General features: G+C 41.5%; 1 protein-coding gene across 1 annotated transcript in view; it reads right to left on the reverse strand.

The window, feature by feature from the left end:
- The window catches only part of LOC122559576 (structural maintenance of chromosomes protein 1B-like), a 143,442-nt gene that overhangs the window by 10,995 nt on the left and 106,032 nt on the right, over positions 1 to 26,415 (reverse strand). The window contains exons 22-23 of the mRNA XM_043709282.2: positions 13,028 to 13,179; positions 232 to 301 (exon numbers count right to left, since the gene is read on the reverse strand). Coding sequence (XP_043565217.2) covers positions 232 to 301; positions 13,028 to 13,179 — 222 coding nt within the window. The remainder of the gene's footprint in view (positions 1 to 231; positions 302 to 13,027; positions 13,180 to 26,415) is intronic.

Below are 26,415 nucleotides of genomic sequence, written 5' to 3' on the forward strand. Positions count from 1 at the left end.
AAACTTCCTTTTCTCAGAAATAGAAGAGACCATAGGTAACTACACATTTACAGTAGCATTCTTGTAAATCATTTTTACATCCTCTATTGCACCAAAGTTTAATACAAATGCAACTTATCAATGCTATGCCAATCAAAATAAAATTTTGTTTAACTAGAAACCTAGGAATTCTTTGGCAAATTGAGAACAGTAATTGATGGAGCATGCACCCTGACAACACAGAATACTTACTTTTCCAATATTTGTGTTATCCAAAGCAGCATCGACTTCATCCAACACAAAGAAAGGGGCAGGTCGGTAGCTGGAATAGACAAATAATATTTTAAAGTACATTTTTAAAATGAAAGTAACTTCTTTGGTGAACATAAAACCTATTACATTTGTAACAGTGGAGACTGGCAAACTAATCAGAATTACAAAATTAAATGAAGTGTCTAAAGTTTCTCTTCAGAATGGATTGAGGGCAAATAGAAGGATGAAATATCATTGTAAAATACCTGTTTCATAAAAATAATAAAAGCAATGGGCTGCATGTATATCATATATTGATTTTCACATTAGAAGTCAATATGGGAAGGTACAATCCATTTTTAACAGCAGCTTGACCCAAAATACTTATTCAGGGATAGGTAAATCAAACAACATTAGTCTATAATTTTGCATCTGAACTATAAATTTTGTGATTAATCATGTAAGCCCTTTTCCTCTCACTTAATTTTGAAAAGACAAATCCTGCAGTTATTTTCCAATATACCTCAATTTCTAGTTTGATTAAAAAGGGCATTATTATATAAACAGCAGCAAACATTTACTTTAAAAAGTGCATATATTGTAGAATTTGCACTTATCAGTACAAATAGTTCAATACCCTATTTACTTGCAAGTATAATGTGGTGTGCTCTTTTTTAAATTCAGGGTGATCTGTCAGCATTATTCATGATTGTAACTGTTCATTTTTACGTTCATTGGGAGGACAGAAAATCTACCTAGACTGATCCTATTTCAAACAACATACATCTCTTGGCATGGGTGAACATATGTACCACAAAGATTGGAGTCATTACTTAAGATGATTGCAGCTAGGGCCAACAAATTTGTGGACAATGCAAGGAGGTCCTTGAAATAATTCCACAGAGCCCAATCGCCCCTAACCAAGTCACTCTTTATTTACACATGGAAAGTCTTTGACACTGATCCAGGGCCGAATATCAGGATGTCTTGACAGTCCCGTTTTATCTGTCGCTGATTGGACCAGTTTAACAACATAGAGCTGACCTCATTACAATCACTAGATCCCTTCTCCTGAGTCCAAGGACATAGGCTGGTTCTTTTTTCTTGGAGCTCTTCCTGGGGTATTTTAGCACTGGGTTATATTCCTCTGACTCTGCCAATGGATACAGATGGCAAGTAGCACAAAGTAGCTGGCCTCTTGTGCCTGAAGCCTATCGGTAGAAATTTATTCTCTTCTTCACGAAACAAAGGCAGTGACGCTGCAATACTGGCTGTGTCCATCCAAGATCCCAATGCTTGACGGAGAAGGAGAATCCATGGGATCCACCAACCTTTCTGACAGTTCCTAGAAACCAGGCACATTTTGCTCCCACCTCGTTTGCAGCTTTCATACGAGCCACGTGTTTGTTCAGGACCTTTGCTGAACCTGACCTTGTGTCAACCATGCCTCTTACCAATGAAGGGCCATTCTCATGATTCTTACACCAAACTTCATCCCCTGAAGTAAACTGTCTCGCTTGCTTAGCAGAGTCTTGTGAACTGGCATTCCTGATGCCATTTCGGGGTTTTTTTCTACATCCCCACACCCCCTTCCCAGGTTTGGGAGATCAGATCGAACCTGTGCGAAGTCTTCTGCCCGTTAGCAACTCTGTTGGAGCTGTAGTCTGTTTCATTAAGCCTACCTTCAAAATTTGGATGGCTCTTTCTGCCAGACCATTGGATGAGAGATGATATGGAGCTATCCTTGTATAAAGTCATACAGATGTACAGCACTGAAACAGATCCTTCGCTCCAACTTGTCCCTGCTGACCAGATATCCCAACCCAATCTAGTTCCACCTGCCAGCACCAGGCCCATGTCCTCCAAATCCTTCCTATTCATTTACCCATCCAAATGCCTCTTAAATGTTGCAATTGTACCAGCCTCCACCACTTCCTCTGGCAGCTCATTCAATACACATATCCCCTCTGCGTAAAAAAAGTTGTCCCTTGGGTCTCTTTTATATCTTTCCTGTCTCACCTTAAACCTATGCCCTCTAGTTCTGGACTCCCCCACCCCAGGGAAAAGACTTTGTCTATTTATCCTATCCATGTCCCTCATGATTTTGTGAACCTCTATAAGGTCACCCCTCAGCTTCCAACACTCCAGGGAAAACAGCCCCAGCCTATTCAACCTCTCCATATACCTCAAATCCTCCAACCCTGGCAACATCCTTGTAAATCTTTTCTGAACCCTTTCAGGTTTCACAACATTTTTCTGAAAGGAAGACCAGAATTACATGCAATATTCCAAAGGTGGCCTAACCAATGTCCTGTACAGCTGCAACATGACCTCCCAACTCCTGTACTCAATACTCTGACCAATAAAGGAAAGCAAAAAAAAAGCCTCCTTCACTATCCTATCTACCTGCGACTCCACTTTCATGAAGCTATTAATCTGCACTCCAGGATCTCTTTGTTCAGCAACACCCCCAGGACCTTACCATTGTGTGTATAATTGCTGCTGAGATGTACTTTCCCAAAATGCAGCATCTCACATTTATCTGAATTAAACTCCATCTGCAACTTTTCAGTCCATTGGCCCATCTGGTCAAGATCCTGTTGTAATCTCAGGCAACCTTCTTCGCTGTCTACTACACTTTCAATGTTGGTGTCATCTGCAAACTTACTAACTGTACCTCTTATGCTCAAATCCAAATCATTTATGTAAATGTCAAAAAGTAGAGGATCCAGCACCGATCCTTGTGGCACTCCACTGGTCACAGGCCTCCAGTCTGAAAAACAATCCTCTACCACCACCCTCTGTCCTCTACCTTTGAGCCAGTTCTGTATCCAAATGGCTAGTCCTCCCTGTTTTCCGTGAGTTCTAGCCTTGCTAACAGTCTCTCATGGAGAACCTTGTTGAACACTTTACTGAAGTCCATACAGATCACATTTACTGCTCTGCCCTCATCAATCCTTTGTTACTACTTCAAAAAACTCAATCAAGTTGGTGAGACATGATTTCGCGCACACAAAGGCATGTTGACTATCCCTAATCTGGTCTTGCCTTTCCAAATACATGTATATCCTGTCCCTCAGGATTCCCTCCAACAACATGACCACCACCGATATCAGGTTCACTGGTCTATAGTTCCCTGGCTTGTCCTTACCACCTTCCTTAAACAGTGGCACCACTTTAGCCAATCTCCAGTCTTCCGGCACCTCACCTGTGACTATCGATGTTACAAATATCTCTGCAAGAGGCCCAGCAATCACTTCCCTAGCTTTTCAGAGTTCTCCAGTATACCTGATCAGGTCCTGGGGGTTTATCCTTTTTTATGTGTTTCAAGACATCCAGGACCACCTCCTCTATAATATGGACATTTTGCAAGATGTTACCATCTATTTCCCTTCAGTCTATATCTCCCATATCCTTTTCCACAGTAAATACTGATGCAAAATACTCATTTAGTATCTCTCTCATTTTCTGCGGCTCCACACAAAGGCCGCCTTGCTGATCTTTGAAGGGCCCTATTCTCTCCCTAGTTACCCTTTTGTCCTTGATGTATTTGTAAAAATCCTTTGGATTCTCCTTAACTCTATTTGCCAAAGCTATCTCACGTCCCCTTTTTGTCCCTCCTGATTTCCCGCTTAAGTATACTCCAACTACCTTTGTACTCTTCTAAGGATTCACTTGATCTATCCAGTCCATACCCAACATATGCTTCCTTCTATTTCTTAACCAAACCCTCAATTTCTTTCGTCATCCAGCATTCCCCATACCTACCAGCCTTTCCTTTCACCCCAACAGGAATATATTGTCTCTTGTTATCTCATTTCTGAAAGCTTCCCATTTTTCAGCCATCCCTTTATCTGCGAACATCTGTGCCCAATCAGCTTTTGAAGTTCTTGTATAAATCCTCTGTGCAACAGATTTGATATTTATCATTTATTTAAGGGTGTTTACCATTTGTTTAAAATTGCCACAAAGGTAAACCAATCCGTTGGGCTTCACAATCGGTTTGACCAGTGCTGCTCAGTATTCGAACTGGACTGGTTGGATGATTCTTTTGCTTTCCAGCCTCTGATTTTGCTTATAAGACAAATTGCACAGGGCAGGCCTTGCAAAATTGTGGAATTGCATACTGGTTAATGTACAAGGTGGCCTTGGCTCCTTTGATAGTCCCTAGACCTTCCTGAAAAAAATTCCTGGTATTTAATTCGGACTTGACTCAGGCATCCATTTTCTAATTGAAAAATATTGAGCCAGTCCAGGTGAATCATTTTCGACCAATTTCGCCCCTGAGCGTTTTACTACAATCAGTGGACTACTCATAAGAGAGTGGAACTGAAGTTGTATCCTTAATTTCCAAAGATTCCCCAAGCTGAGGTCTTGAACAAACATAAGGGGAAGATCACTGAAATGGTCGCTCCAGTACTGACCTCCATTAGAACTGGGTGATCATTTAACCAGACATTTATTTTGATTGGTTCTAATTTAGATATTGAGAAGCAATTTCACAATTCCAAACCAGACATAGTTAAAAATCACACAACACCAGGTTTATTTGGAAGCACTAGCTTTCAGAGCACTGCTCCTTCATCAGGTGGTTGTCAGATGTGGATGGACTTTCCAGCATGTGCACTCTCCTGGATACTGGCCTATGAGTTCTCTTACTCACTTTAGATCTAATAGGAGCATTTTGCAATCATGGTCCACATACTGGTAGCAACTACAATGGCTTGCTAGCCCAAATACTGAAGAAAATTTTAACCTTTTGACCAAGGCTTGACTTTGTTTTGTGGTTTTGTTGTGGACTCAAGTGATGATCCCAAGCTGAGTCAGACTGGTGAGGGTGCCCACTTCCATTGGAATATCCTGCAACTTGTATGTTCCATTTTCAGTGATAAAGCCAGTTGTACTGCCTGTTTGAAGTCCAGTTGGGATTCCGCTATTAGGCTCTTTAGCATAGTTACTTTGTTAATCCTACATACCAAACGGTCTCTCAGCATCTCATTAAGAGTTGAACCAAGGCACATGCCTCCGCCAGTCGTCCTAACCTAATCAAAAATCCCAGTATGGATACTTGTGGTTCTCGAATTGGCAAGTAAAACTGAGTGTCTCAGAATAAGGGGAGGCTTGGGGTCATAATGTTCTTAAATAAATCTGTCAACTTTTGAAAGGTTGTAGTATCGGGTGCCTCAATGAAAGTTAAGCCTCTAATAACTGAAAAAGCTACAGGCCCACAAGCTGACAGGAGAATTACTTGTTGCTTTTCATTTGCTCAATGCCATTTGTCCAGAAAGAATAACACATTTTTTTCCATATGCTGGGCCCAGTCTTTGACAGCAAGATCAAAGAAGTCAAGCTTCCCAAATAATAAGACCATAAGACATAGGAGTGGAAGTAAGGCCATTCGGCCCATCACGTCCACTCCGCCATTCAATCATGGCTGATGGGCATTTCAACTCCACTTACCCGCATTCTCCCCGTAGCCCTTAATTCCTTGTGACATCAAGAATTTATCAATCTCTGCCTTGAAGACATTTAGCGTCCCAGCCTCCACTGCACTCTGCGGCAATGAATTCCACAGGCCCACCACTCTCTGGCTGAAATGTCTCTGCATTTCTGTTCTGAATTTACCCCCTCTAATTCTAAGGTTGTGTCCTCCCTAATGGAAACAATTTCCTAGCGTCCACCCTTTCCAAGCCATGTATTATCTTGTAAGTTTCTATTAGATCTCCCCTTAATCTTCTAAACTTCAATGAATCCAACCCAGGATCCTCAGCCGTTCCTCGTATGTTAGACCTACCATTCCAGGGATCATCCGTGTGAATCTCCACTGGACACACTCCAGTGCCAGTATGTCCTTCCTGAGGTGTGGGGACCAAAACTGGACACAGTACTCCAAATGGGGCCTAACCAGAGCTTTATAAAGTCTCAGTAGCACAACGGTACTTTTATATTCCAACCCTCTTGAGATAAATGACAACACTGCATTCGCTTTCTTAATCACGGACTCAACCAGCATGTTTACCTTTATAGAATCCTCGACTAGCACTCCCAGATCCCTTTGTACTTTGGCTTTACGAATTTTCTCACCGTTTAGAAAGTAGTCCATGCTTGTATTCTTTTTTCCAAAGTGCAAGACCTCGCATTTGCTCACATTGAATTCCATCAGCCATTTCCTGGACCACTCTCCCAAACTGTCTAGATCCTTCTGCAGCCTCCCCACTTCCTCAGTACTACCTGCCTGTCCACCTAACTTTGTATCATCGGCAGACTTCGCTAGAATGCCCCCAGTACCTTCATCCAAATCATTAATATATAACATGAACAGCTGCGGCCCCAACACTGAACCCTGCGGGACACCGCTTATTACCGGCTGCCATTCCGAAAAAGAACCTTTTATCCCAACTCTCTGCCTTCTGTCAGACAGCCAGTCCTCAATCCATACCAGTAGCTTACCTTGAACACCTTGCTCAGCAGCCTCCTGTGTGGCACCTTATCAAAGGCCTTTTGGAAGTCTAGATAGACCACATCCACTGGGTTTCCCTGGTCTAACCTACTTGTCACCTCTTCAAAGAATTCCAACAGGTTTATCAGGCACTACCTCCCCTTACTAAATCCATGTTGACTTGTTCTAATCTGACTCTGCACTTCCAAGAATTTAGAAACCTCACCCTTAATGATGGATTCTAGAATTTTACCAACAACCGAGGTTAGGCTAATTGGCCTATAATTTTCCATCTTTTGTCGATCCTTTCTTGAACAAGGGGGTTACAACAGCGATCTTCCAACCATCATAATAGCACAATGCAGAAATGTTTACCCGAACTCAAAGACTGTTGCGATTGAATTTCTTCAGGAGCATGTTTTGCCACTGTCGCCACTGAAGTAACTCCACAGAGGCCGGTATCCCATCACCAAGTCACCCTTAATTTACACATGCACAGTGCTTGACACTGGTCCGGCTTCCTCAGCCAGTGCTCAGAGTAAACCTCTGACACTCCTGTTCTTTTTTTGTTCTTTTGTGCCCTTACACTCCTGTTTATTTATTTATTTTTCTCCGTTCTTTTATTTTATTTAACCCCCACACTACCGCCTAACTGCGGTAGTGCATATTTTATTTCCCCAGCACCCATGGTGTGTGTGTGTGCAGGTGTGAGACACAGTGAGAGACACAAGGTGTACGAATCTTTATTCAATTTCCATCACCAGGAAGATAGGAAAACACCCGAGTGGCCAGTGACAAGCACTGCCCTTCACAAAAAAGGCAATGCTATATGATTAAACAGTGAAGGGGAGGGCAAGGACTAAATCAAAATAGAGTTGGAGGGGGTAATAATGCACTCCACTCCCTGACACTCCTGTTCTTTTTTTTTTTCTTTTTTAGTCCTTGCACAAACACCCAAGTGGCCTGTGACCAGCAGTGCCTTTCCCATCAAAGGGCAGTGCTGTGTGAATCCCTATTTATTTATTTTTTTTTTCCCCATTTCTTTCTTGTTTCTTTTTTTTTTTATTAACCCCCACACTACCACCTAAGTGCGGTAGTGCTTATTTTTTCCCCAGCACCCATGGTGTGTGTGTGCAGGTGTGAGACACAGTGAAAGACACAAAGTGCACCAATCTTTATTCAATTTCCACCACCAGGAAGATAGGAAAACACCCGGGTGGCCAGTGACAAGCACTGCCCTTCACAAAAAAGGCAATGCTATATGATTAAACAGTGAAGGGGAGGGCAAGGACTAAATCAAAATAGAGTTGGAGGGGGTAATAATGCACTCCACTCCCTGACACTCCTGTTCTTATCCGTAAGCCATGAATCCCTGATTGGACCAGGTTAACAGCCCCAATCAGGAAAATCATGTTCTATGAGATCCACCTGGCTGACTATGCCACAATTTTTTCCCAATGAAGAATGCTGAATACCTAAGCAACTAATAGATCAGCAGTTCAAAGCATGTCCAGTGATCATTGAAAACAACAGAAAGGATAGATAAGGTTATTAAGGAAACAGAAGGAATACTTGCCTTTATTAGTCAAGGCACTGAATACACAGAAGAAAGGTTATGATGGAGCTGTCTAAGACGTTAGGCCACACATGAGAGAGCTTTGGCAAATAGGGTTAAGGAGAATCCATATGGATTCTACAAATATATTAAGGAGAAAAGTATAACTAGGGAGAGAATTGAGCCTCTTAAAGATCAGCAAGGCTGCCAATGTATGGAACTGCAGGAGATGGGACAGATACTAAAAGAATATTTTGCATCAGTGACTCATAAATTGAAGTCTGGCTTCCAACATCAATTTCAGTTCGCGAGGGATAGAAACTGGGGAAAAGAGAAACCCTCCGGTGCTAAGGGAAAATGAGATTGAAGATAGCAAAAAAAGTTTACCACAGGGTAAAAAGGAAACCCATGAGGGGGAAAGAGAAGTAAAAAAACTCAGGTGTTTTCACTGTGATAAAATAGGCCACATTAAGTCATAGTTTTGGTGATTTAAAAAAAGCATTAGGAAGACGAATGTGGGAACACAGGATAAGCCAGCGAGTTTTGTTGAAATGGTAAAGGAAAGCACAGTTAAAGCTCAAAAAAATGCAACAGAATATACAACCACACCAGGGGTTGGTTGAGAGGGAAGTGTCAGATGTCCTTAAAGAATTTACTTGCAAGGGTACAGTTTACGTGTACATGCCATGAGTAGCAGGTAAAGTAATTTACATTTTAAGAGATATAGGAGCTTGGCAAATTTTGATGATGAGTAATGAGAGAGATGTAACTCAGATGGAGTGTTGCCAGAAAAAGCGGTAAAACGTGGAATTCATGATGAGGTGAGAAGTTTTCCATTATATAAAATGAGGTTGGAGAATCTAGTGAGAAATGGAGAAGTGGTAGTAGGAGTAGTAGAAAAATTCTTGGTTCCAGGAATACAATTTGTCTTTGGTAATGACATAACTGGATCACATGTGGGAGTGATAACTACTGTGGTTGATAAGCCACTGGAAAATCAGACAAAGGTATTACAGGAAGTATACCTTGGGATTTTTCCTGACTGTGTGGTATCAAGGTCACAAAGCTTTAGGTTAAAGTAGGAGGAAAAAAAATCAAAGAATAAAGATAAGGAAATTGAAGTTCAGTTGTCAGACTACGCTTGATCAAATGGTGTGGAAAAAGCAAGAACATTTTTGTTTGGAGATATTAACTGAATTATGACAGAAAGATGGAAAACTGGAGTAGATGTATCAAAAATCTTACACTGAAAATGAATCTGAGAGCAGCTAAGAATATTGCTTTCTTAAAAATGACGTCTTCACGAAGAAATGGAAACCGTCACAAATTCAGGTAGATGAGAAATGGACAGAAGTTCATCAAGATTAAAGTGAGAAGATGAAGTGACCAGGAATATTGACAAGGACAGGGTGGTAGACATAGTCTATATGGATTTCAGTAAGGCCTTTGATAAGGTTCCATATCGTAGGCTGCTCTGGAAGGTTAAATTGCATGGAATCCAGGGCGTGCTAGCAAATTGGATACACAATAGCTTGATGGTAGAAAGCATAGAGCAATAGTGGAAGGATGCTTGTCACGCTGGAGGCCCGGAACTAGTGGTGTACCTCAGGGGTCAGTGCTGGGCCCATTACTGTCTGTTATGTATATCAATGATTTGGATGAAAATGTACAAGGCATGATTAGCAAGTTTGCAAATGACATTAAAATAGGCAGTATCATGGACAGTAAGGAAGATTATCAGTAATTGCAGCAGGACCTTGATCAGCTGGGGAAGTGGGTCGAGAAATGGCAAATTAAGTTTAATATAGGTAAGTGTGAAGTCTTACATTTTGGAAAGTCAAATCAACGTAGGAATTTCATGGTGAATGGTAATGCCTTAAGGAGTGTAGGGGAACAGAGGGATCATGGAATTCAGGTGCATGGTTCTCTGAAAGTAGAGTCACAGGTAGACAGGGCAGTGAAGAAGGCTTTTGGCACACTGGCCTTAATCAGTCAGGGCACTGAGTACATAAATTGGGAAGTTATGTTGCAGTGAGGCCACATTTGGAATATTGTGTTCAGTTTTGGTCACCTGGCTAGGAAGGATGCTATTAAATTGGAGAGTGCAGAAGAAATTTACAAGATGTTGCCAGGACTCAACAGCGAGAGGTTGGACAAGTTACGACTTTTTTCTTTAGAGCATAGGAAACTGAGGGAGAATTGTATAGTATTATGAGAGGCATGGATAGGGTGAAGGCACTCAGTCTTTTTCCCAGGGCTGGGGCATCAAGGACTAGAGGTCACCAGTTTAAGGTCAGAGGGAAAAGAATAAAAGGAAACCTAAGGGACAACTTTTTTTACACAGAGAGTGGTATGCATATGGAACGAGATGCCAGTGGAAGTGGTTGAGGCAGGTACATTAAAAACATTTAAAGGGGATTTGGACAAATATATGGATAGGAAAGGTTTATAAGAATATGGGCCAAGGGAAACGGGCTTGCGCTGATAGACATTTTGGTCGCATGGACCAGTTTGGGCCAAAGGGCCTGTCTCCGTGCTATACAACTATATAACTCTATTAGTTGTATTACCGGTGGGTTATAGAAAGGAGGTGTTGCAGTAGAAATCATTTGGGAGTAAGGAATGCTCAAGTCAAAATCCAAAAACATATTTTTTGACCTGGACTGCATAAGGATATGGTTGAATTTTGCCAGACATGTCATACGTGTCAGGTAATTGGAAAACCTCAGGCAGTGATAAAACTAGCACCCTTAATACGCATTCCTGCATTTGACGTCTTAATTGAATGCACGGGCTCTCTACCCAAAAAAAGTGGAAATCAGTATGTGCTGACCATAATGGATGTGTCAAATGGAACAGACGCCATTCCATTTTGCAGTATCACAGCTAAAATAATTGTAAAAGAGTTATTCAAATTATTTTACTAGATACAGATTACCCACAGAGATACAATCAGATCAAGGGTCAAATTTTACATTAAAATTATTGAAGGAAATTATGGATAGCTTGGGAATAAAGCAATCCAAATCCACTGCATACCATCCAGAATCATAGGAAGCTTTAGAACAGTGGCAATAAAACTATAAAGACCATGTTAAGGGCTTATAGTCTATCCAGAGATTGGGATGAAGAAATTCTATTTCTACAATTTTGAAATTCATAGGGATGCACCAAATGAATTTACCAAATTCAGTCCATTTGAATAAGTGTTTTGGGCATGAGGTGTGAGAACCACTGAAATTAATTAAGGAGAAATTGGTGAGTCAGAGTTCAGAAACCACACATTTGGACAATGTGCCAAATTTTATGGGAAGATTAAATAGAGCAGCTGAGTTGGCTAGACAGCATTTAAAAGTATCACAGCATTTGATGAAACAGGAAGCCGAGAAGAAATCAAAAATTTGCAATTTTGCTAGTGGAGGATAAAGTGTTAGTGTTACTTGCAGTGGTAGGTGAACACTTCAAAGCAAGGGTGGGTGGGCATTATCAAACTGGAAAGAAATTGAGTGAGGTGAGTTATTTGATAAGAATTCCAGATAGAAAGAAATCTCACAGTGTATATCATGTCAAGATGCTTAAAAGGTATTTTCATAGCGAAGGAAAGCAAAAGGAGACTGTGTTACTGGTTACAGCATAGACTTTGGGGTGTCAGGAGGTGAGTTACTCGTCGCAGTATCCCTAGTCTCTGACCTGCTCTTGTAGTCAACTGGTGAGGCCAGTTGAGTTTTTGGTCAATGGTAAACTCAAGGATGTTGACAGTGGAGGATTATTCTTAGAAGAAGACTACAAAATAGACCTTTGGGCATTTTTCCAGAAAACTGGATAATTGTCAACAGAAATATTCCATAATTGAGAAGAAAACCTTGAGCTTGGTGTTGGTGTGACACCATTTCAACATTTGTACTGTGTCTAAGACAATTGTATGTACTGATCATCATCCAATAAAGTTTTTGGAGAAATTTAAGGACAAAAATTTCAGACGGTTTAGACGGACCTTATAATTGCAGCCATTCAATTTGAAAATGATACTTGTGGCAGGATGTAAGAACATAATTATTGATGTTATTGCGATTTTGATGAAGGACGATGGTGGTATTCAGTGGCAATAATAAACGGACTGAAATAGACTGTAAGAAAGTGAGGACTGCAGATGCTGAATAGTCAGAGTTGAAAACTGTGGCGCTTGGAAAAGCACAGCAGGCCAGGCAGCCTCCAAGGAGCAGGAGAGTAGATGTTTTGGGGGGGGGGGGGGGGAAATGAGAGTATAGTCTGGTCTATAACAAAACCCACTGATCACAGCTTACCAACCTGAAAAGGTAGCCCTATCCCCACTCATTGTTTCCTGCCCATTAGCCAATCTCTATCCATGCCAATATACTTCCAACACCATGGACTCTTATGACTTAACCTTTTGTGAAGTATATCTTCTGAAAGTCCAAATACTACACATTTACTAAATCCCTTCTATCCTTTCGGGTTGAGACTTCCTCAAAGACTCTACTAAATTAGTCAGACATGATTTCCCTTCCATAAAGCCATATCGACTCTGCTTTTCACTATTGACAGTGTTGAGTAAAACGCACTGGTATATTCAAAGGGACGTTAGATAATCATATGATATATGAAGGATTACATTATATGGATAGGAGTTAGATGAACAAGAATATATGCATCAAAAATCAGCATGGACTTTGGATTAAATGCGGTTCTTTCAATATTTTGGAAATTCACTGACCTAACTACATATGATGATGAGATAATGTTGCTTTAAATTACAAATAAATTAGACAATCGTCATTTACCTGTGAATAGCAAAAAGCAATGCTAATGCTGCCACTGACTTTTCTCCTCCTGACAAGTTGTCCATAGGCATGAACCGTTTCCCTGGAGCCACACAGTTGTAACCAATACCATCCAAGTAAGGTTCTTCTGAGTTTTCTGGACTGAGGAATGCCTAGTAAGTAAAAGGTATTTAACAGTTTTCTGCAGGCAAATTCTTAAAGGGAAACTTCTGAATTAAAAGTAAAAATAACAAATGTCCAGGATTGATTTACAAATGGTTATGTTATTGAACTTACAGGATTGAGTTTTATTTCAACGATTATAGTTTGATTATAAATAATGCACAAGCAAGTGAGGTATTAATATTGTATTATTTCTTTGTGGTCAACATAAGACACCACAATTTGGGCCTCTATTTATATCTGTATTTCTGTACGCTAAGTGAAATATGACATATTGCCTCAGGCCAAAGTAAGGTCATAGTTTTATGGTTTTACTACAGAACAGATAATGTAAGACACCCACTATTATAGTTTATGACTCAATTACAAGATTATTATGGTGCCATTTTATTCTACAATAGTCAAAGTAGATGCTGTGAAAATAAGCTAGGTTTTGGAGAGTGATTTGGCACTTATCAGCTGTATTCCCTTCAAAGCCTATTGCACATGTAAAAGCTTTAGATCATGCCATAGTTTTATATTTTAAAATGTCTTAGCCTTTTAGATTAGATTAGATTACTTACAGTGTGGAAACAGGCCCTACGGCCTAACAAGTCCACACTGCCCCGCCGAAGCGCAACCCACCCATACCCTACATTACCCCTTACCTAACACTACGGGCAATTTAGCATAGCCAATTCACCTGACCTGCACATTTTTGGACTGTGGGAGGAAACCGGAGCACCCGGAGGAAATCCACGCAGAGACTGGGAGAACGTGCAAACTCCACACAGTCAGTCGCCTGAGGCGGGAATTGAACCCGGGTCTCTGGCGCTGTGAGGCAGCAGTGCTAGCCACGGTGCCACCCATTTTAACTTAGGAGAAAATAATCACTTTCTACAAAATCTGTAAGAGACATAGAGAATTTGGATTAAAAACAAAATATTGCAGATGCTGGAAATCTGAAACAATAGAGAATGCTGGACAACTTCAAGGAAGAAGTGGAGAGCCTTCAGACCATCCTGATAATGATGGATGTATCGATGGATTGGACTGGATCTGAAAATTAGAAATTAAGGAACCACATCAGAAGAATCGCCAATGTAAATAGGAAGAGACTGTACATATGGGGAAAAATGTAGTCAAGATAGGAAGGAATAAGTTCAATGGCACATAATCAAGCTGAAACAATGGATTTGCCAGGGCAGTTGTGTATGAATTTTGGGAAGGAGTTAGAAGCAGGCTGTGTGGGTCTGGGGCACCATGAGGTGGGAAGCTGTGGTGGGGGGGGGGGGGGGTGATCTTGGGAGAAGATGAGGTCTGGAGAAGTTATATGTTTGGCTCATGATCGATTTTGGGGGGGGGGGGTAGAAGAGAGAAAGGGAGAAGTTCTCAGAGGTGGCACTCAGCCTTTGCCAGGTCTAGGTCTGCACACCAGATGACAACTGCACCACCCTTCTCAGCAGGTTTGATACCAAGTTCAGGGTTGCACCTTTGGGAATGCAGTGTACCAAGTTCAGAAGGAGACAGAATTTAGAATTTGGAGTAAGGGCAGGAAAGTGAACATGAGGAATGTTAGACTAGCAATGGCTTAGTCCTATTTTTTGTGGTCTGTGATTAGATTTGTAGTTATTTTGACCCTTTGTATCATATTTGAAGTGTATATTTAGCTGAAGCAACCTGTTCTTTTATATTTGAATTAACTTACTCGAGAACCCAGAAGGGACTACTAAATCACAAATTAACAAAAGATTTCAAACTAAAATATATTTATAGGCTCTTGAACTCCCCAGAACATCGAGAGAAATTGAATAGAGATTTGGGGTGAGATTATAGCGCACACCCTATTACCTGAAGCAGACACAAAAATTGAAGTGGCTCGTTAGCTGTCTATCCTCTGGTTTTCCTTTGTAGTCACAATATTTATATGGTGCGTCCAGTTAAATTTCTGGTCAACAGTAATCCTCCCCAGGATGCTGACAGTGGGAGATTCAGCGATTGTAAAGCTATTGAATGCCAAGGGGCAATTGATTATTAAATTCTTTCTTGTTGGTAATGATCATTGTCTGGCACTTGTTACTTGCCACTTGTCAGTCCAAACTTGAGGGGCAGGTCATGCCTCACAAACCTTATCGAATTCTTTGAGGATGTGACTAGAAAAGTTGATGAGGGGTTGAAATGAAAAGTCAAAAGTGGGGCTAAAATTGTGCAATCATCAATGATCTAATGATGGAGGAAAGGTCGTTGATGAAGCAGTGAAAGATGGCTGGGCCAAGGACAATGCCTTGAACTCCTGGAGATGTTCTGGAGCTGAGACAACTGACCTCCAACAACATGGGGCTGAGACGATTGAACTCCAACAACTACAACCATCTTCCTTTGTGGCTGGTATGAATCCGATTAGCAAAGCAATTACCAGTGATTCTAGTTTTGTTAGACTCCTTGGTGCCACAATCAATCAGAAGTGGCCTTGATGTCAAGGACATCTCACTTCTGAAATTTAGCTCAGTTGTCCACATTTGAATCAAAGCTGTAATTAATCCAGGAGCTGAGTAGTCCTGGCAGAACTCGACTTTCTCATTGATGCTCAGTTTATTGCTAAGCAAATTCTATTTGATAGCACTATCGATGATATTTTCTGTCACTTTAGTTAATCAAATGTAGAAAAGGCAATATTTGACCTGGTTGGAGTTGTCCAACTTTTTGTGGACAAAACTTGCAGGGTAACCCCCTCCTGACTGTACATTAATTTTCCACCATCTCTTCTGGATCTGTCACTGCTGGAAAAGTCCAAACCCATAGATGGTATTAGAGGCATTGTAAGGTATAATTCTTAGAGTATGACTGACAGGCTATTGTTTCACTAGTCTGTGAGACAGATCTTCTAATTTTGGCACGAGCTCCAGATGTTGATAATCGGTCTTTGTAACAGGTTTGTTATTTATCATTTCCGGTTCCTTAGTGGATGCCAGTTTTCATTCCTTTATGAGACTTTTTACAGATTTATACAACTGAACAGCTTGCTAGGCCATTTATACACCATGTAAGGACAGCAGCCTTCCTTCCACTTTAATGCACCAGATGTGTTTTTATACCAATGATCATTATGAGACTTCTAATCTCAAAATCTGCCATGACTGAGATTTAAACCTGATCCCCATTTCGTTACCAGGGTCTCTGGATTACAAATGCTAATACTATTTAACCATTGCCTCCCTCAATTTACAAATGAAATGAAAGAGAATCATGAAATCCCTACAGTGTGAGAACAGGCCCTTCAACCCAAGTTCACACCGACCCTCCGAAGAGTAACCCATCCAGACCCATTCCCCTACTCTATTATCCTACATTTACTCCTGACTAAGGCACCTAACTTACTCATCCCTGAAAACTATAGGCAATTTCGCATGGCCAATTCACCTAAATTGCACATCTTTGGACTGCGGGAGGAAACCGGAGCATCCGGAGGAAACCCACACAGACATGGGGATAATGTGCAAACTCTACACAGTCATCCGAGGCTGGAATCAAACCCAGAACCCTCACACTGTGAGGCAGCAGTACTAACCACTGAGCTACCATGCCGCCCAAGGAAATCTTTGTGACTCTTGAAGCACCAACTCACACTTGCAGCCCCAACCATTCAAAACCCCAGGCCACTCAAGATGCTGAATCTTTTCAGAGGGCAGTCAAAGTCAGCAGTACTTCCTGAGGAAATCACAGGACCCTCGTATCCAGTTTTCCACACTGCATGGATAGAAAATGTGCCTGGGTGTATCTGTAAATTTCCACCAGTTGCTCCCTGCGTTGACTATAAAATCAGTCCTAATACATCCACATGGGAAATCAAACATTGGCTCAAAATAGCAATAGCGAGAATCCCAAAAGGTAAACGACAGGCCGTTCTGCTATAATGCATGTTTCATCAGCACGAGTTGGCTATTATGCAATTGATGGATTGTGGATGCTGTTTGGATAATGCAAACTTTCTACTGAATGGGTATTGCGATTTTCTATTAGTGATCTTGTGCAGCGCGATTTTCGATAGCCCAAGGTTGCAGAGGTACACAACCTTCATGCTATAGCAGAATGACCTACACAAAAGGAGAATTTTGTATGCCAAATCAGAACTAGTGGAACTAATGTAGATTTAGTGCAGTTTAACAGTACAGACGTGATGGGCCAAATGGCCTTTTCTGTATCGTATAATTCTGTGAACGACCTGCATGATCTTACCGAAACATTCTTCTTCAATGAAAAGATAAGCTAATTACCAGGAGCAATGCCAAAACCAGTTTAGTCTCTTCTAATATATGTCACGACAGTTCAGTTGAGTGGACAGTTCAGAAACTTACTAATGTACCTTAAACTTAAATCTTAGATAAATCACAGCTTCGTATGGGATTGGCAGCAAACCTTGGTGAAACCAGATGAAGACCAAGGCTTGGCTTTTTAATTATTATAAATGACTTATTTTAAATAAAAATCTTTTGAGAAAAATTCAATTGTTGTTTTGTATGCAGTATTCAATTAATGACTTGGATATCGGAATAGAATAGAATTCCAATTTTTTTCAGTAATGTCAAACTTGAAGAAGTGCTAAACACTTGAGTCAACTACAATAGTTCTGTCACCACACCTCAAGAATGTGAGGTTATCAAACGAATAATAAAAGGATGTAACTGAAGATTCTGAATTTGCATGCACATAGCATTGAAATTAAAGCGAGTAAACTGATAGTGTAGAAAGAAAAACGTAAGGATGATTTAGTAGCCACTACAGAGTCGTGGCAGCTGAATGACATAGCTTAAGACCTGATACTGAAGGATACATAACATTAAAAAGGACAGGAAGTTTGGCAAAGGCAGAGAGGTGGCTCTACTAATTAATAATGGCATCAGCACAATAGAAAGGATGAAATATGGTCAGGAAACTGGAATGTAAAAATGGTTCCGGTTGGGATGAGAAATAATAAAGGCAAGAGGTCACTATGGGAGTGGTGTTCAGGTGCCTAATGGCAAACGCACAATAGGAAAGAGTATAATTAGTTAGGCCACTGTTGGAATATTGCGTGCAATTCTGGTCTCCTTCCTATCGGAAAGATGTTGTGAAACTTGAAAGTATTCAGGGAAGATTTACAAGGATGTTGCCAGGAATGGAGGATTTGAGCTATAGGAAGAGTTTGAATAGGCTGGGGCTGTTTTCCCTGGAGTATTGGAAGCTGAGAGGTGACCTTACAGAGGTTTATAAAATCATGAGGGACATGGATAGGATAAATAGACAAAGTATTTTCCCTGGGGTTGGGGAGTCCAGAACTAGAGGGCACAGGTTTAGGGTGAGACGGGTAAGATATAAAAGAGACCTAAGGAGCAACTTTTTCACACAGAGAGTGGTACGTGTTTGGAATAAGCTGCCAGAAGAAGTGGTGGAGGCTAGTACAATTGCAACATTTAAAAGGCATCTGGATGGGTATATGAATAGGAAGGGTTTGGAGGGGTATGGGCCAGGTGCTGGCAGATGGGACTAGATTGGGTTGGGATATCTGGTCGACATGGATGAGTTGGACCGAAGAGTCTGTTTCCGTGCTGAACATCTCTATGACTCTAAGCTTTGTCAGAAGATACAGTGATAATCATGGCAGATTTCAATCTGATGGGCAAAGGTAGCATGTACTGTGAATTTATAGAATGTTTTGGGATAATTTCTTAGAACAGCATATTCTAGAGCCTAATGCTGCAAGAAGCAGGCTAAATGAGGTCAACATGGAAGCAATACTTCCTGTGTGGGAGGGGAAAGGGAAGGATAAATTCTTGATGTCACAAGGAATTAAGGGCTACGGGGAGAATGCGGGTAAGTGGATTTGAAATACCCATCAGCCATGATTGAATGGCGGAGTGGACTCGATGGGCCGAATGTCCTTACTTCCACTCCTTTGTCTTATGATCTTATAAAACTCCAAGAAGTATAATATCCAATGGGAAACAAACAGGTTAACATCTGCGGGGATGGATTCAACTGCGTGAAAAATGAAAAGTCTCCAGCACACAAAACAGGACAAGAGTGTTTGGAATGGGTTAGGAATCAAACTTAAAGCACACTGTATAAATGATGACAAGAAGAGGGATAGTCAATACAGGACTGAAGCTGTTGTATCTGAATGCACAGAGCATATGAAATAAACGAGCTTGTGGTGCAGATCGAAATTGGCATGTATGATGTGGTGGGCATCACGAAGACGTGACTGCAAGGGGATCAGAACTGGGAGCTGAATATTCAAGGATATACATCCTGTCAAAAAGAAAGGCAGGTGGGCAAAGGGGATGGGGTTGCCTTACTAGTGAGAAATGAAATTAAATCAATAGCAAGAAATGAAGTAGGGTCAGATGATGTAGAACCTGAGTAAGTTGGGCTAAGGAACCACAAAGATAAAAAGCCCATTTTGGGAGTTATGTACAGGCCTCCACACAGTGGTCAGGATGTGGGGCACAAGATATACCAAGAGACAGAAAAGGCATGTAAAAAGGCAAGGTTACAGTGATCATGGGGGATTTCAATGTGCAGGTGGACTGGGAAAATCAGGTTGGTAGTAGATTGCATGTAAAGGAATTTATAGAATGTTTTTTGGAGCAGCTGGTGATGGAGCCCACTAGGGCTCAAATGAAGGCTTCTGCGTGAATGTCGACTCTCCTGTTCCTCAGATGCTGTGCTTTTCTTGCTCCACACATTTTGACTCCCACTAAGGAACAAGCAATTCTGGATTTTGTATTGTGCAATGAGGCAGACTTGATAACAGAGCTTAAGGTGAAGGAACACTTTGGACGCAGTGACAATAATATGATAGAATTTACTCTGCAATTTTAGAGGGAGAAGGTGGAATCAGACATAATGGTAGTACGGTTGAATAAAGCCAACTGCAGAGGCATGAGGGAGGAGGTAACCAGAATTGACTGGGAGAGGAGCCTAGCAGGAAAGAAACTGTAACAGCAATGGCAGGGGTTACTGGGAGTAATTCGGGGTCACAGCAAAAATTCATCCCGAGGAAAGCAAAGCATACTAAAGGGAAGATGAGGCAATCATGATTAACAAGAGAAATCAGGAGCAGCATAAAAGCAAAAGCAACAGCAGATAATGCAGCAATTAGGAAGCTTACAAAGACCAACAGTTGACAATGACAAAAGAAATAAGCAGGAGAACTTTATAAAGAGAGTAAGCTAGCCAGTAATATAAAAGAAGATGGCAAGAATTTTTTAGATATATATAGGGCAAAAAAGAAAGGTAGAAGTGGACATTGGGTCACTGGACAATGATGCTGGAGCAGTAGTGATAGGGAACAAAGAAACGGCAGAGGAACTGAATAAGTACTTTGCGTCAGTCTTTACGGTGGAAGACAGAGTAATATCTCAAACGTTTAAGAGAGTAGGGGGCAGAGGTGAGTACCCGACCTTGGTCTTTGGTAAGATTTTGGAGTCCATTCTGAAGGATGAGATTTCTGAATACTTGGAACTGCATGGTAAAACAGGGCAAGGTCAGCATGGTTTCACCAAGGGGAGGTCATGCCTGACAAATCTGTTAAAATGTTTTGAGGTGGTATCAAGCAGGATAGACCAATGAGAGCCAACAAATGTTATCTAACTTATCCAGAAGGCCTTTGACAAGGTGCCACACACGAGGTTGCTGAGTAAGACCCATGGTGTTAGAGGCACAGATGGAAGATTGGCTATCTGGCAGAAAGCTGAGAGTGGGTAGCTAGTGACTGCTGGCGTTCCACAAGGGTCAGTGTTGGGACCACAACTTTTCACTTTATACATTAATGATCTAGATGAAGGAACTGAGGGCATTCTGGCTAAGTTTGCAGACGATACAAAGATAGGTAGAGGGACAGGTAGTATAGAGGGGGTGGGGAGGCTGCAGAAGGATTCAGACAGGTTAAGATAAGTGGGTAAAGAAGTGGCAGATGGAATAAAACGTGGGAAAGTGAGGTCATGCACTTTGGGAGGAAGAACAGAGGCACAGACTATTTTATAAATTGGTGGAAAATTCAAAAATCTGAAGTACAAAGGGACCTGGGAGATCTAGTCCAGAATTCTCTTAAAGGAAAGTTGCACTTGAGCCAGTAATTAGGAAGGCAAATACATTGTTTCTATTTATTTCAACAGGACTAGAATAGAAAGACAGGGATGTACTTCTGAGGCTTTATGAAGGCTCTGGCTAGATCACATTTAGAATATTTGAGGATATGGGCCTCTAGGAGATAGGACAAAATGGATAAAGGAGCTGCACAAAATGGCTTCTGCATTGGTAAACTAAATTGCAAAAACAGCTCCAGACAAAATGGTTGACCATGTGTGACTACTTGTGTAGTTACTATGTGTAGCTAATGCCTAAAGCTATATAAATAACTAACTACTAAAACCACCAGCAAGCTGCGAGATGTCTGCAACTTTGTAGAGGAAATACTAATCACATTTTGCAAGCTGTGAAAATGTGACATAAGCCATTAAAACTTAATCAATATCATTGGTTCCAGTTATTCCCCATGAAGTATTATCATTTATTGATTGGTTGTTACTTTGCGATCATGCTCCATGTCTGATGATGATTAATGTATATAAACCTTATGCAAACTCTAAGGTTGTTGGATTCTTTTGATTGCCAAGAAGTTTTCCGACTTCTGGGCAAATCAGAGTCTGCCAACCTAGCGCTGTAACATAAAATAAACGATTGTTTGCATGTTGGACAAAGAGTCATTTACAGGTATGTTAATTGACCGATCGTGGAACTGAGTGATTTATAATCATATTTACCATCTAAAAAGGCCTGCTGTCAAGGAAATGTCACCAGGATTCTCAAAGATGCATCCCACTCTGGCAATGTTTTTCTGCAACTCTACCATTGGGGAGAGGGTACAGAAGCCTGAATACACGCACCAGCTGGTTTCAAAACGTTTCTAGCCTACTGTTGTTAGAATACTGAATGGACTCACATACTCTTAACATTCCCCTGTACCTGGTTTTTGCCACTGTTTATTTATTTACTTATCTATACTACTTAACTCTGTGATCTGCCTGTATTGCTCGCAAGACAAAGCTTTCACTGTGCTTCAGTACACGTGACAATAAATTCAATTCAATTTTGGGTTCCATACCTCATGTATGGACGTACTAACCCTCGAGTGGGTCCAGAGAAGATTCATGAAAAGGATCCCAGGAACGAAAAGCTTAAGATACGAGGAAAGTTTGAGGACTCTGGGCCAATACTTGATGGAATTTAAAAGGATGAGGGGTGGATCTAATTGAAACTTACAAAATACTGAATGGCCTGGACAGAGTGGATATTGGGAAAGGTGTTGCCATTGGCAGGAGAGATTATGACCCGAGGGCACAGCCTCAGAGTAAAAGGAAGACTCTTTAGAATGGAAATAAGGAGAAATGTCTTCAGCCAGAGAGTCTGAATCTATGAAATTCATTGCTACAGGCCAGGACATTGAGCATATTTAAGACAGAGATAGGTTCTCGATTGTCAAGGGTATCAAGAGTTATGGGTGAAAGCGGGAGAATGGGGTTGAGAAATTTATCTGCCATGTTTGAATGGAGCAGATTCGATGGGCCAAATAGCCTAAGTTCTGCCCCTATATCTCATGGTCTCATGATTATCCACAATATTTGATCAACCAGCACAGTGCTGGTCCCAAAGGTGCAGGTTAATAAACATTTTGCTGTATTTACATGGGTCCACATAATATTTTGGAAAATCACAGAATCACAAAATTTCTTCAGCATGGTAACAGGCCATTAGAAACAACAAGTCCACACCGACCCGCCAAAGAGTAACCAGAGACTCATTCTCCTACCCTATTACTCTAATTTTACCCCTGACTAATGCACCTAACATACACACAACTGAACACTATGGGCAATTTAACATGGCCAATTAACATAATTTGCACATCTTTTGGATTGTGGGAGGAAACGGAGTACCCGGAGGAAACCAATGTAGATACGGGGAGAACGTGCAAACTTCACACAGTCACTCAAGGCGGGAATCAAACCAGAGTCCCTGGTGCTGAGAGGCAGCAGTGCTAACCATTGAGCCGCCATGCTGCCTCTTTATTTAGATAATCTCTTCATAACACCTTTTACAAGCCCGTTCCTTAAAAACACCAACTAAGCATTTTTTGTTGTCCAAGTACATCTATATTTATATTTATGCTGACTGTTTAGCAAGGTTAGATCTCATTGAATATAGGGAGAACTAGCTATTTGAATACAGAACTGGATCGAATGTAGAAGACAGAGGGTGGTGGTGGAGGGTTGCTTTTCAGACTGGAGGCCTGTGACCAGTGGAGTGCTACAAGGATTGGTACTGGGTCCACTGCTTTTTGTCATTTACATAAATGATTTGGATGTGAACGTAGAGGGTGTAGTTAATAAGCTTGCAGATGATACCAAAATTGAAGGTATAGTGGAGCAAAGAACATTACTTCAGAATACAACAGGATCTTGATTAAATCGGCAAATGGGCTGAGAAGTGGCAGATGAAGTTTAATTTAGGTAAATGTGGGGTGTTGTATTTTGGAAAGGCAAATCAGGGCAGAACATGTACACTTATTGGTAAGGTCCTGGGGAGTGTTGTTGAACAAAGAGACCTTGGAGTGCAGGTTCATAGCTCCTTGAAAGTGGAGGCACAGGTAAATAGGATAGTGAAGAAGGCATTTGGTATGATTTCCTTTATTGTTCAGAGTACTGAGTACAGGAGTTGGGAGGTCATGTTGCAGCTATACAGGACATTGGTTAGGCCACTTTTGGAATATTGTGTGCAATTCTGATCTCCTTCCTATCGGAAGAATGTTATGAAACTTGAAAGGGTTCAGAAGATTTACAAGAATGTTGCCAGGGTTGGAGAATTTGAGCTATAGGGAGAGGCTGAATAGGCTGGGGCTGTTTTCTCTGCATTATCGGAGGCTGAGGGGTGACCTTATAGAGGTTTATAAAGTCATGAGTGGAACGGATAGGATAAATAGATAAAGTCTTTTCCCTGGGGTCGGGGAGTCCAGAACTAGAGGGCATAGGTTTAGGGTAAGAGGGGAAAAATCTTGAAGGGTCCTGGGGGCAACTTTTTCATGCAGAGGGTGGTTTGTGGATGGGTATATGAATAGGAGGAGAAAGTGAGGGCTGCAGATGCTGGAGATCAGAGCTGAAAATGTGTTGCTGGAAAAGCGCAGCAGGTCAGACAGCATCCAAGGAACAGGAGAATCGACGTTTCGGGCATAAGCCCTTCTTCAGGAATGAGAAAAGTGTGTCCAGCAGGCTAAGATAAAAGGTAGGGAGGAGGGACTTGGGGGAGGGGCTTTGGAAATGCGATAGGTGAAGGGAGGTCAAGGTGAGGGTGATAGGCCGGAGTGGGGTGGGGGCGGAGAGGTCAGGAAGATGATTGCAGGTTAGGAAGGCGGTGCTGAGTTAGAGGGATTTGACTGAGACAAGGTGGGGAGAGGGGAAATGAGGAAACTGGAGAAATCCGAGTTCATCCCTTGTGGTTGGAGGGTTCCCAGGCAGAAGATGAGGCGCTCTTCCTCCAACCGTTGTGTTGCCATGGTCTGGCGATGGAGGAGTCCAAGGACTTGGTGGAGTGGGAGGGGGAGTTAAAGTGTTGGGCTACGGGGTGGTTGGGTTGGTTGGTCCGGGTGTCCCAGAGGTGTTCTCTGAAACGTTCCGCAGGTAGGCGGCCTGTCTCCCCAATATAAAGGAGACCACATCGGGTGCAGCGGATGCAATATGAATAGGAGGGGTTTGGAGGGATATGGGATGGGTGCTGGCAAATGGGACTAGATTAAGTGGGGATATCTGGTCAGCAGGGACAAGTTGGACCAAAGGGTCTATCTCTGTGCTGTACATCTCTGACTCTGTGAACCTGGAAGAGCATGACACTCTGATTTTAGAAATATGTGATTTCAACATAATTTCTTTGTTCCAAAAACATTTTATTCATAAATTGTTCTGGGGACTGATACGTAGTCTGATAGAGAAGTAAAAATCACCGGGGCAGCACAGTGGCTCAGAGGTTAGCACTGTTGCCTCACAGTGCCAGGGACCCGGGTTCGATTCTGGCCTCAGGTGACTGTGTGGAGTTTGCACATTCTCCCTGTGTCTGCATGGGTTTCCTCCCACAGTCCAAAGATGTGCAGGTCAGGTGAACTGGCCATAGTGTTAGGTGCATTAGTCAGGGATAAATGTAGAGAAATGAGTCTGGGTGGGTTACTCTTGGAGGGTCGGTGTGGACTTGTTGGGTCGAAGGGCCTGTAGGGAATCTAATCTAATCTAATCTAATCTGTTTTAGCAATCTCTGATTGCCTAATTTCAAGATTTTTATATTTTACTGTGTTTTCTTGTAGTGAAATAATTTGTAATAGCTCAAATATGTTGGACACTCATCATTACAAAAACTGGAGTCAGATTCCAGAATTGAGATAAAAAATTAAAGATATGATTCTTATGGTCCTTTTTATCATAGTTTTTTTTTTCACAAAAACATAACACTATCACACATTAGACCTGAGCCAGTCATGATCTAATTCACTGGTAAAATAGACTTGTGAATGGCCAAATCCTGTTTCTAATCTACAACTGCTGGATGAGTAAGCTTGGCACATCCTATTGGATTTGAACATTTTAAAAAGTGAACATGACGCAAACTGCTCCAACAGGTTCTTCTGTATTGTTCAAGGCAGATGCCGATCTTGCACTGCCATAACTCTTAAGGTTCTGTATAGTTCTAGAAGGTGTCACCTGGTTGACAGTATTATAAGAATAAGAGTGGGCCATTTAGCCCATCAAGCATTCCTGGCTATTCAATATGATCATCTAATTGAACACTTCAATACCATTTACTCATATCACCTCCATATCCCTGTTCACCACACTGGTAATCAGAACTCCAACACTGCACATCTTGAACATATTTAAAGACTGAGCCACAAACATCTGTGGTAGAAAATTCCAAAGGTACACAACACTGAGTAAAACAATTCCTCCTCATCTCGCACCAAAGTTGCATCCCTCTTAATTTTAAATTGTGCCTCTTTAATCTAGGCTCCTAAACAAAAGGAGAAAGTGAGGTCTGCAGATGCTGGAGATCAGAGCTGGAAATGTGTTGCTGGAAAAGCGCAGCAGGTCAGGCAGCATCCAGGGAACAGGAGAATCGACGTTTCGGGCATAAGCCCTTCTTCAGGAATGGGGAAAGTTTGTCCAGCA

Source organism: Chiloscyllium plagiosum, unplaced genomic scaffold (genome assembly GCF_037043375.1).
Source record: "Chiloscyllium plagiosum isolate Xiang-an unplaced genomic scaffold, Cpla_swu_hap1 HiC_scaffold_19, whole genome shotgun sequence".
Taxonomy (NCBI): Eukaryota; Metazoa; Chordata; class Chondrichthyes; order Orectolobiformes; family Hemiscylliidae; genus Chiloscyllium; species Chiloscyllium plagiosum.